General features: G+C 41.7%; 1 protein-coding gene across 9 annotated transcripts in view; it reads right to left on the bottom strand.

The window, feature by feature from the left end:
* Nucleotides 1-4,689: 4,689 nt before the first annotated feature.
* LOC147020087 (uncharacterized) overlaps nucleotides 4,690-10,639 on the bottom strand; it is a 37,202-nt gene continuing 31,252 nt past the window's right edge. For 6 of the 9 annotated variants that reach the window (XM_085895113.1, XM_085895112.1, XM_085895117.1 and 3 more), the window contains one exon: nucleotides 4,690-6,490. In XM_085895113.1, coding sequence (XP_085751239.1) covers nucleotides 6,162-6,490 — 329 coding nt within the window. In that variant the 3' untranslated portion in view covers nucleotides 4,690-6,161. The remainder of the gene's footprint in view (nucleotides 6,491-10,639) is intronic. The other 3 variants (XM_085895120.1, XM_085895119.1, XM_085895121.1) reach the window with 1 other exon arrangement.

Genomic DNA, 10,639 nt, shown 5'->3' with positions numbered 1-10,639 from the left:
CGAGATGAATCTTGCGGACTTCTGGTGTGGAATGTTGGGGTCTTACCCTAAGCTCGCTGCCCTGGCTGTTCATTCGCTCATAGTATTCCCATCGACATGGCTGTGTGAAGCTGGGTTCTCATCAGTCATTATTCTAAAAACAAAACAAAGATCCCTACTGGAGGTTGAACATGATGTTCAGTGCGCTTTATCCAAAACAAAGCCTGACATCGACCTGCTTGTGAGCAAGAAGCAGGCTCAACCATCCCATTGACTGGACATTTTACACAATCAAATAGGTACTTACTGTATCATTCTTTTGTTCAGATCAGATTGCTCAATGTCATAGTTGTGAATTGTTAGTATCGTTTAACTCCCCATTGTCGTATCTGTATCGCAAATAAACACTATTTGAGGTGAATTTTGGTACAGTGGTACTCGGTGGGACCATGAACATGTGAAATGGTATCCCAGTAAAAAAAAAAAGGTTGGGAACCCCTGCTGTAGGTGTGATGAGAGTACAGTATGGGGGTTAGAGAGCCACCTCTTGGTTAGGAGCGCCAGAAGCATGATCAGGTGAACCCCAAGGTCGCTGAGTGTCCTCCACCCCTGATTGGAAGCAGGCAAAGTGGCCAAGTAGTCGTCATACTCCCCAGTCAGCGAGTTATGCCTGGCACCACCAAATGGAAAAAGACAAATAAGGGCTTTGCCCAGGTTTAATAGAATGGAACAGTGTGCCAGGTCGGAAAAAAAATGGGTCATTAGGATCATTGGAGCCATAGCAGGGTTTGTAGGATTGTCCAGAGCAAAAAGTGAATGGTTAGGTTCTCTGGACTCTCCTCTGCACCATTCATGTGTGACACCTGGTATGAGTAATGTTGATGGGAGAATTTGTTAGCAAGGGCCAGGCTGGGTTACCCTCTCCAAGTGCCAGATAGGCCACCAGTATGTCATGAGCACACACCCACAAAGATAACATAGAGTAATGAAAACACCATCCCTCTGTAAAGAGAAAAAAAGAGAACTTAACTGAAACAAGTCAGGCAAGGAAGGTTAAGGGGACACTCCATCTCACCTGGTCTGAGGTCATCATACCCATTTGCATCTTCAAGAACACCTCCAAACTGCATTTCCTTTCCATCGATATGACCGTGCCACCAATGCTATGTCATCTGCTGTGCAATGCAGGCCTTGTTGCCTGCTGCTGCTTGTGAGTAGGCCATATGGGCCAAAGCATTTTTGGGGGCCATTGAGGCCAAAGTGCTTTTGTGGGCTGTTGCGGCCAAAGATTCATGCCATTTTGTGGGCTCAGTGGGCCGAAGAACTCTTTGTGAGATTAGGCTACTGGGCTGACTGAAATCACCTGGTGAGAGGCCAATAAGGCCACAAAGTGAGGAAATCCTCAGGGGTGAATGGACAATACTGCTGGGAGGGGGGAGGGGGCATGAAGGAGCGAACACGTGAAAGAACTTTGAACCTTTGAATGTTCTGCTCCGATGCAAATGTGGTGTTAAAAGTAAAATTGAATGCCCTCCTGTTCAAATCCATAATTGGAATGTTAAGTAGTGTGCATAGAGTGTGAATTTGTTTGTTAGATTGGTGACCCGACACACTAGGATAGGGACATGCCAATCTTACTGTGACACTTTGGGTTTTGGAGTTAAGTGCTTCTCATGTTGTGGGTTAGAGTGAATGGGAGATGTGTGCTGTACATTAGATAGGGCCATTGCCATGGTCTGCCCCAGATGGAGGCTCAGGAGAAAGGTGGGGGTAGTGTTACGGAAATGGCCCTTATTGGACTACTGAATATCGGATTAGCTCAGATCCCCATGAAATGCATGTTTAGCTAGGTTGTTTGGTAAAATGGACGTAACATGTGTGGCGGGAGATGAGACGCTGTGTTATTGTTTGTGTGGTGGTGGAACGCGAGCTCCCTCTTCTTCCTTCCCCATCCAGGATGCGGTCTTGCCGAGTCGGCTGACAGGGTGTGGCCAAAAAGAGGAAGTGAAACTAAAAGGAGGAGCTTGTCAGTTTCGCTGTGGGAGGTGTGCTCGTGTTTCGAAGCGAGTGAACGAAAGAGAAACTGTGGTGAAAATTTTCAGTTTGGGGAAATGGTCGCTCTCGAGACGTGCTCGTGTTTTCGAAGCGAGCGAACGAAGGAGGGACAGTGTGGAATCTGCCGGGAGAGATGCTGAACCTGAAAGCGCCGAGTCTGCTTTTTGGGCAGTGGGAGAGTCTGCCTGCATGTTGAGTCCGCGATCGACTCTTACTGTATGAGGAGGTGATTCTGCAGTGAGAAAAACGACAGCAGACTTTGAGAGGCGAGCGTGGAAAAGGAAAGAAAAGGTGATTCTGCGGAGAAAGAAACTGAGAGGTCTGTCTCTGTCTCTCCTCTCCAGACAGGAAGGAAAAAAAAAAACCACGGGAAAAGTCCACAAGTAGAAAACGCACACATGGGAAATGAAAAATGGGGCAAGTGGAAACACCAAACAGCACGGCAGAGGAGGGGAACTCATGACACGAAGCAAGGAGCAGCCATGACAGTACACACAATGTGCCAGCAGGAGAAAGAAAGACACGGAGACTGAGACTGAGACAGAGACAGAGACTGAGGAAGAGACTGAGACTGAGGAAGAGACTGAGAAAGAGGAAGAGACTGAGACTGAGACCTTTGAGAAGGGGTGGTGAGGAGGGAGATTTGAAAGGGAGGAGGCAGTTAATTTGTGAGGAAGGGGTAAGAAGGAAGCTTTGAGGGAAAGGGGAGATGAGGAGAGCAGGTACAGCCATGGGGGAGGATGAGACTTGGTGGAGGTGTTGTGGAGATGGGAGCGGGTGGGAGGGGGGAACAAAAATTGAGGGGTGCGAAGAGGGGGAGACAGCTTTGAGAAGGGGTGATTTGGAGCGGGGGCCAAGGGGATATTTGAAGGGGAGGGGTAAGTGGAGAGAATTGAGAGAAAGAGTGTGAGGGAGGAGAATTGAGGAAGAAGGGTGAGGGGGAGAAAAGGTGTGGGGGAGCTTTTGAGGAAGATGAGGGGAAACTTGGGGGAGGGAGAGAAGTTTACTTTGAAGAGGGACGAGGAAGTTGCTTTGTGAGGGAGGGGTGAGGGAAGTTTTGAGAAGGAGGGGAGATGACATGAGCAGGCATAGTCATTGGGGAGGTGAGAGAAGGGAGGGTGGGGAGAGGGAGAGTGAGACTGGGTAGTTGTGTGGTGGAGGTGGGAGCAGGTGGGGGGTGGAAGAAGGCTTGGGGGGTGGGAGGAGGGTGAGATTTGATGAGAGGAAAGAGAGAGCATGATTGAGATATTGAACAGTGTGCTGAATGAGTGAGATATTTGAAAACCATCGAGTTTGGGATATCAGAGGGGGAACTATTAGTAAGGCAGAGGACAGTGGAGAGATGCAAGTATGGGGGGGGGGCAAGATTGGAGGAGTAAGGAGGGGGTATTACAGGAAGGATTTAGGAGGAGGAAGATTTAAGGAGGTGGGATGAATGTGCACTGAAGTTGGAAAAAAAAAGAACAATTAATACTGGAAGACAAACAAGTATTGCAAAATCAGATTTTAAAAATTTGTAGGTCAGAGATTCATTTAAATACATTGTAAGATGGATGGAGTGCAGAAGAATTGACAGAAAGGTTGAAAGAAAGGATTGTAACAGTTGGAATTTTTTGACACGGGATGAAAAAGGTCAAATTGAACTCATGATTTTGAAGAAGAACCAAGCAGAGAGGGGTTCGTTGAAGCATATTAAGTGTAAGTTTTAAAAAAAAAATTGAAGATTAGGGAAGAGGGGTTAAGAGTAAAGGAAAAGCTTGAAGAAAAGGTCATGAAGTTGTGTGGTGAAAACCTTCACAATCGGAGTGGGATTGGCAGGGAAGAGGGAGAAGAAAGAAGAAGAGTTGGTATGCAATAAATCATGTGGTTCGTAGAGTATACAGTGAGAAGGGAAAAGGTTTTTTTTATACATTTTAAGACATGAAACAGAGGGTATAGTTGGGAGGGATCGAAGGTGGATGGAGGAAAAAGTTGAGAAAATAGAAATTGATGGTAATAAGGAGAAAATACAAATAAACACGATCATGCACATAGACGGGAAGAGTGATAGGCCTCAGGGAAACCTGATATGATAAGACCAACGAAAACTCACCAAAGTTTGAAACAAAACCGAACTTGGAACACACAGTAAACATGGAGGCAACAAAATAAACAGTCAAAACGTGACAATGACCAGAAACTTATCTTTGAGAAAGTCGGCAGAGGCCCCTGGAGAGAACCAAGCGTCACCTCAAAAACTGGAACCAGAAGTCAAAGGGTATCTGTTATTCCTCCTGGTTGAACTCCCAAAATCTATTGTTTTGTTCCTCTTTTCCTTTGTGAGTTGGCTCAATTATGGAACTTCCTTGATGCAGCAAGGTGGATTATACACACCACTCTGACATCACTCCCAGCAGGTTGTTTCTTTTTCAAAGTTTCGTTGAAATTTTGTCACAACATCAAATAGGAAATATATCAGTCATGAAAAGGTAGATACCGTAGGTACTCAAAATAAAAGGTACCTACAACCACTGGTGATAGAGGGCAGATGGGTACATGCACTTGGATATGGGTAGAAATGTGTGAGCATGATTGCCTCCTGCTGCATTGAACTTCCTTGTATTTTTGTCTGTTCTATCCCTTTTACAGATTTTGAGGTGAGCTGTAAAATAAGCGATTGTGACACAAATCCTTATAATTATGATAGTTTTATTACTGTGCAAGAATACAAGGATTAATTTTATTCATTAGGTGCATCAATGGTTTGAAAACTGGAGTCATGACGTCATAACAATAATATCATGACCACGCAGTGAATATAACTCAAGATCCGATGTAGCAAATCAAGACATTGGATGAGTAATGTGAGGAAACAATTGGCTTTGATTTGCTGGTGATTCGATCCTGCTCCAAGTGCATTGTGGACAATTAATGCCTCCAACAATATCAAGTGCTCCACTGAGAAACCGAATCTGCAAAAATTTGTCCTCGCACAATTGGATTAACTTGGAGTGTGTTCTTAAGTGGACACGATCAAGTAGAATATGAAATGGAAGGATAACAAGTTTAGTGGATTACGAAGTACAAGAAGCTTGTCGAAGGGAAATTATTTTCACCTTCACCAATTTGAAAGGACACAAACATAGAATCAGGGACAAACACCTGCCAAGAACTCCACCAGATTCACTGAAGTCCCAGACACCAAGATGAGCACATTGTTGGTGAACTCGCACTATGATGCTGAGTCAATCATGTGGGAAGGTTTTCCACCAAAGTATGCATTGTATCTGCATAGCAAAAGTGACCCACATATATGCATATGGATCACGAAATCACAAAGTCACAAAGTCACGAAATAGCCAGACTGAAGCTTTAAGATGATATCACACAGTTCCAAGAATAATTGTATAGCTCGTGAAGCACACCTACGCATTGCTCGAGTCTGACCACACCATAGGTGGGGCATAGTATGTACATCTGTATGGGTCGTTAAGACATGTCACACAGCTCTCCACACAGTTTCACATATTGAGGGTTTTATGAATAATAATTACCTGTGTTCAATAAATATTCTCTGAAGCAGCAATAATGTTAATCATACGATTAGATGAAATGGCAAAAGGCCTTCAGACGACTGGGTTAAGTCTGCATTGTTTAGATTCCCATTGCATAATCTTTGGTTAAAAAAAATTATTAACTTCAAAAAAAATCAAATAATGCTTGCATTTTCAGCAGTGTCAGTTTTACCTTTTGTCATGATTTGTTCAGTTGAGTCGCAAACTTCCCATCATAAGGTCAAGTAATGGGAGCCTCAATCCATCACCTTACCTCGTTCCATGGATACCTCAACCCCTCCACATTATGCGATATTTGATCTTCGTTTTCATGTATTCAAGTACCCTCTACTGTAAAGCAGAACATAGTTTCTTTAATTGCAAAAATTAATTATTCTTCAAAGTAAAATGCTTTTCGACTTAATAAATCTTTGATCGACTTCTTCAAAAAGTCAACATTGATTTAACATTCAAAAAACAATTGAACTAAACAAAATCCGATATCAATTTTTTGTAAATAAATGGTTCCTTATCCTCTTTATCCATGTTGTTTTTTTTGGAGGCACCAATTACAAGACATCGACAGCAAGGGTCTTAACATTCGGAAGGGCCACTCGGAGGTAGCCTTGGATCTGCTTGTTGCACTGGAGGATTTGTGCAGTTGCACAGTGGTGAGGAAATAGACTGCGGTACAGAGCGAAGAGTACGCAGGGCCAGCAAACTACAGCCCCGTAGGAGGGCCGGCAGGCTGGAAAATGGCTGTGGACCGTCACCGAGAGCTCGCCCGCCAGGGCCCCCACGCCCTGCAATGAACCAGGTGACAGTGGGCAACAGTGGGACGGCGACAGCCAGGGTATCGAGGAGCACATGACGACTCCAGTAGCGTGGACCAAGTGGCACGGCATGCTGGCACACCAGCTCACCTATGAAGAACAAAGATTAGGAACACACACTTGCTAAAAATTCCTGACATGTTGCGCACAAAGCAATACTTCTGAAAGCAGCTGGAGTCGGTGATCAACTTAATATTCTGTCAGTTCACCACTACCATTATGGACTTACAAAATCTCCAATAGTACAATCTATTTGTATGAGAAGTGACTTTTTTTTTCTAAAAGTATAAAAGTTCACAAACTTATACATATTGCATTCCAAAAGATTTATAGATGTGGAGCCATCAAAAAATGCCTCATGTCGACTGGCACTGCCACTTTGGTGCCACCGTTAGTGGGGAAAAAAAAAAATTCGACATCTTCACAAGAAGACATTATGCAATAACAAAAATAGTTTCTACTCCTATGTTTTCATGTAGTTGACATCTCCATAAAAAGTATGACCTCTTGAGCCATCTCAAAACCTATGGTGATATCCAAAGCGATATTAAAAAGAGACTGACATCATTGATGGAGCTGTGGTTATCAACATGGTGAAACCAACTGGTGCCAAAACCTTTGACACTGCATTGAATTTCTATCATACATCCAGGGCCAAATCAAAAGGGCTAATCAAGTGGACATAGTGTGGGATTGTTATTTCGAGAACAGCCTGAAATCACAGACAAAATAGACTAGTCAAGTTTTCTGAATATAACAACCCTGGAGGCATTTTTTGAGGAAAAGCTGGTAGACACTTTACTTCACCTAATTTTGGTATGCTGATTTCAATTTTGCTGCCTGCCAAGCTGTATCTTGACCGCTTCACCCTCAAAATAACGTTATGAGCCACATCCCTTTTTTGCATATTCCACAATCCAGTTTACTGTAAAAGTTAATGTAAATATATAATGTGTGGTATCATATGAAGGGTAATGACATGAACATTGCAAAAACATGATCAATCAATAAATATTACATCATGTCGAGTCATTTGGGTCAAATGAGGTCATAATATCATATTACGTAATTCTACATAGCTCTATAAAGACAATTCAGAATTAAATTCATATCGATCTTTTTCATTCTAAGGAATCATTATTCAGTATAAACCATCAGGGACAGGAGCGATGGGGTGATCTAGCAAGTGTTTGATCGAGGAGCAACTCGATTTTAATGTAAATCAAGATTAAAATCGAGAAGCTTCTCATCAAAATACCAGTCAGAACGCCCCTACTGCTCCGGCCTTGCCGGCTTATCCTGAAGCACAATTTGTTAGTATGGAAAAAAAAAAAAATCAGACAAACTTTTTGGTGTACATGGTAAATACATTACATTTCCCTATATGCTGAATTTTAAAAAGTTCTGTCAAGCTGTATCCTGACCTGGTGACCCCTGATATCACATTACAAGCCACACCCATTTCCATAGGTTACCTTCTTAGTGATGATAAACATAATAATCATGTTTGGTATCATACAAAAGTGCAAGATTTCAACATTGCCAACTCATTGATAAGAAGTACAAGCTGGTCGGCGACATGGGTGGTCGCTAGACTAAGGCGAATTTGAAATATGTAGATAAGAGAACACATCAGATGGCATTTTGCCATTCGTTGTTCCATACAGGAACATGACGAGCAACTGTCCATTCAATATTTGTGTTCGATTCCCTAACCCTACGTTAGGGAATCCCAACGTGAATGTTTGGGTGAAAGCATATAGTAATATAATTGCATACTACTCATACAGTTTTTGACGGATCGGGCTGAAATTTTTTTTACAAAAGAGGTTGATTATAATGCGCATAAAAGCACTGAAGGCGATTTTTGATTTTCAAAAAATATATATTTTTCGAATTTTTTCAAAAATTTCAAAGTCCCATTGCTTGGCAACGGTGGGGTCCATAGCAGCGGTGCTCAAAGGCATACGACGAGACCCTGGTATGAACCTCCCAATCAAGTTTCATCAAAATCGGTTGACTCCTCTGACCTCCAGAGCTGTCCATTACATACAAACAGACAGACATGCATGCAGACGGAAAACCTGAGAATAAGGGTCGTCTAGCAACCACCCAATGAGAAGAAGGGTAGTCTAGCGACCACCCAATATGTATTGCATTATCTGGGATAATTTAGATAGGGAACAAATCAAAAGATTTATGAAGTCCTTTAAATGTAACTAGTTTTGTTAGAATGTTGATCCCTCCGTCCCTCTTCCAGTCATAAAATCGGAAGTGGGGCAAAACAACTTTGATGGTCTTAAAAATAGGACTAATCATTAATTTTGATGATGTGGAACTAGTTAGATTTATAATATCTCTTCCAGTTGTTAACTTGTTCCCTTAAGGTTACAAAACGATATTATTCAGGGCTGTTTGTAACAGTCCAAGTTCCAAAGGCTACACAAGATTGATACAATACGAAAACAACATGAATTAAAAAATTGACTGAAATAAAGCGATATTGTTTAGGAAAGTCTAATTAAAGGGAATCAACATAATTAATTTGACCAAAAAATAACATGTATCTTATTCTTTAGTCATTGTAATAACCATTACCGGAATTTTAAAAAACAGTAACAATCTTGCTGAAATTTGTCTACTATATTTTACATTATTATACACTCAGATATAATTATTTGGGTATTAGATTTTGTAGTTAATTATGAACACACCACAACAAATCTCAACTTAATGTGATGTTTGGTGCAACTGTTATTTTATTAAGTGATACAAGGGAAGGACTCAAATTCATAAAATATCATGCAAATAATTACAATCACAGATGCCTTGTTACATACAAAATATCACACTGGTGCTCGAAGTATTAAAAACTTACCAGAATAGTGTAGAATTGACAAGGTTGTTGACATAACAATGGAGTAACTTTTGTCCAATTACATGTGCTGATGTGTGCAGTAGAGACAGCCTGTAGCCACAATATGATGACTTAGTGCCCTTGAGAGAAGCTATATTTTTTTCAGAGAGCAAGATGGGTCACACTTACAAACAACATTAAATGCATATTAATCCTTTTTTTAATCAAAACCTGACCAACTTTTAATTAAAGTAGAAGTTAACTTTCCTCTCCTTTTCATAACAGGACCATATACAATTTGATTGTATATTTCACACAAATCATGACCTTTTGGCATTTCATTGACCAAAGATCATACAAAACGAATTCATTGACAGTATGAATGCAATGTACATGTCATTAGCTTTAATTTGAAACCACAAATTATAGTTTTGATGCCATTTTTAAGGAGAATTATATTTCGCATTTGACAAAAAGGGGCGTGGCTTATTACGTCATTTTGAGGGTCAAGCGGTCAAGATACAGCTTGGCAGACAGCAAATTTGAATTCAGCACACCCAAATTAGGTGAAATAAACTGGTTGCCAACTTTTCCTCAAAAATGCCTCGAGCATGTTATTTAGCTACATATCTCATTTTTTTTTGACTAGACCAAGATGGTTGCGTGGAAAAGCAGTGACAATAAGAGTTGAAGGGTCAAATTTCCCACCATCAAATTGGCAGCAGTTCCTTTGAGGCAATGAGTCAGAGCTCTTTGCCTATCTGGCAAGGCATGCTGTGCAGATTACAATATACAAGCCAATAGTTGCCACACTTGGACCCAACGTTTTATGTAACCATCAACATGACAAAAGCCAACTTTGTCCTTGCAGCCATGAAGAAAGGGTTACCTGAATGTTCCTGCACACAGCTCATGCTGTAAGCAAGGTTTCAAGGAACTAACTCTACATATGGTAGACATTGATGTACAGTCGTTGTTCTCTCAGTGGCTGTTATCCCCAGAATTAATATCAGAGCTATTGGTGGTGTTCAGGGTGGGGCAACACTTAAGGAACTCTCCTACCCATGACATTGCCACATATCTGGATCCAGATAAGTCAAAAGGCCCTTCTCATGTTCCATATGGCTATACAGGCTGCGACACCATGTCATCATTCACCTCCAAGGGCAAAAAGAAAGTATGGGATACATAGGAAGCCGATGATTAAGCTACCAGAGCCTTTCTTGCAGTTGTAGAATCACCACTGCACATATCAGCAGAGGACAGTGAAACGACCTGGAACATTGCATGATTTTACTGCATGACCAAACTGGCAGTTTGGAGGACATCAACGAGCCATGTTATAAGCTTTTTGTCAAGAGACGGGGGATGGAGGATAGCCC

The sequence above is a fragment of the Eptatretus burgeri genome, chromosome 9 (assembly GCF_056783735.1).
Source record: "Eptatretus burgeri isolate ZD-2024b chromosome 9, Ebu_testis_v1, whole genome shotgun sequence".
Lineage (NCBI taxonomy): Eukaryota > Metazoa > Chordata > Myxini > Myxiniformes > Myxinidae > Eptatretus > Eptatretus burgeri.
The sequence above is the reverse complement of the archived record's forward strand: the minus strand, read 5'-3'. Positions and strand labels throughout refer to the sequence as shown.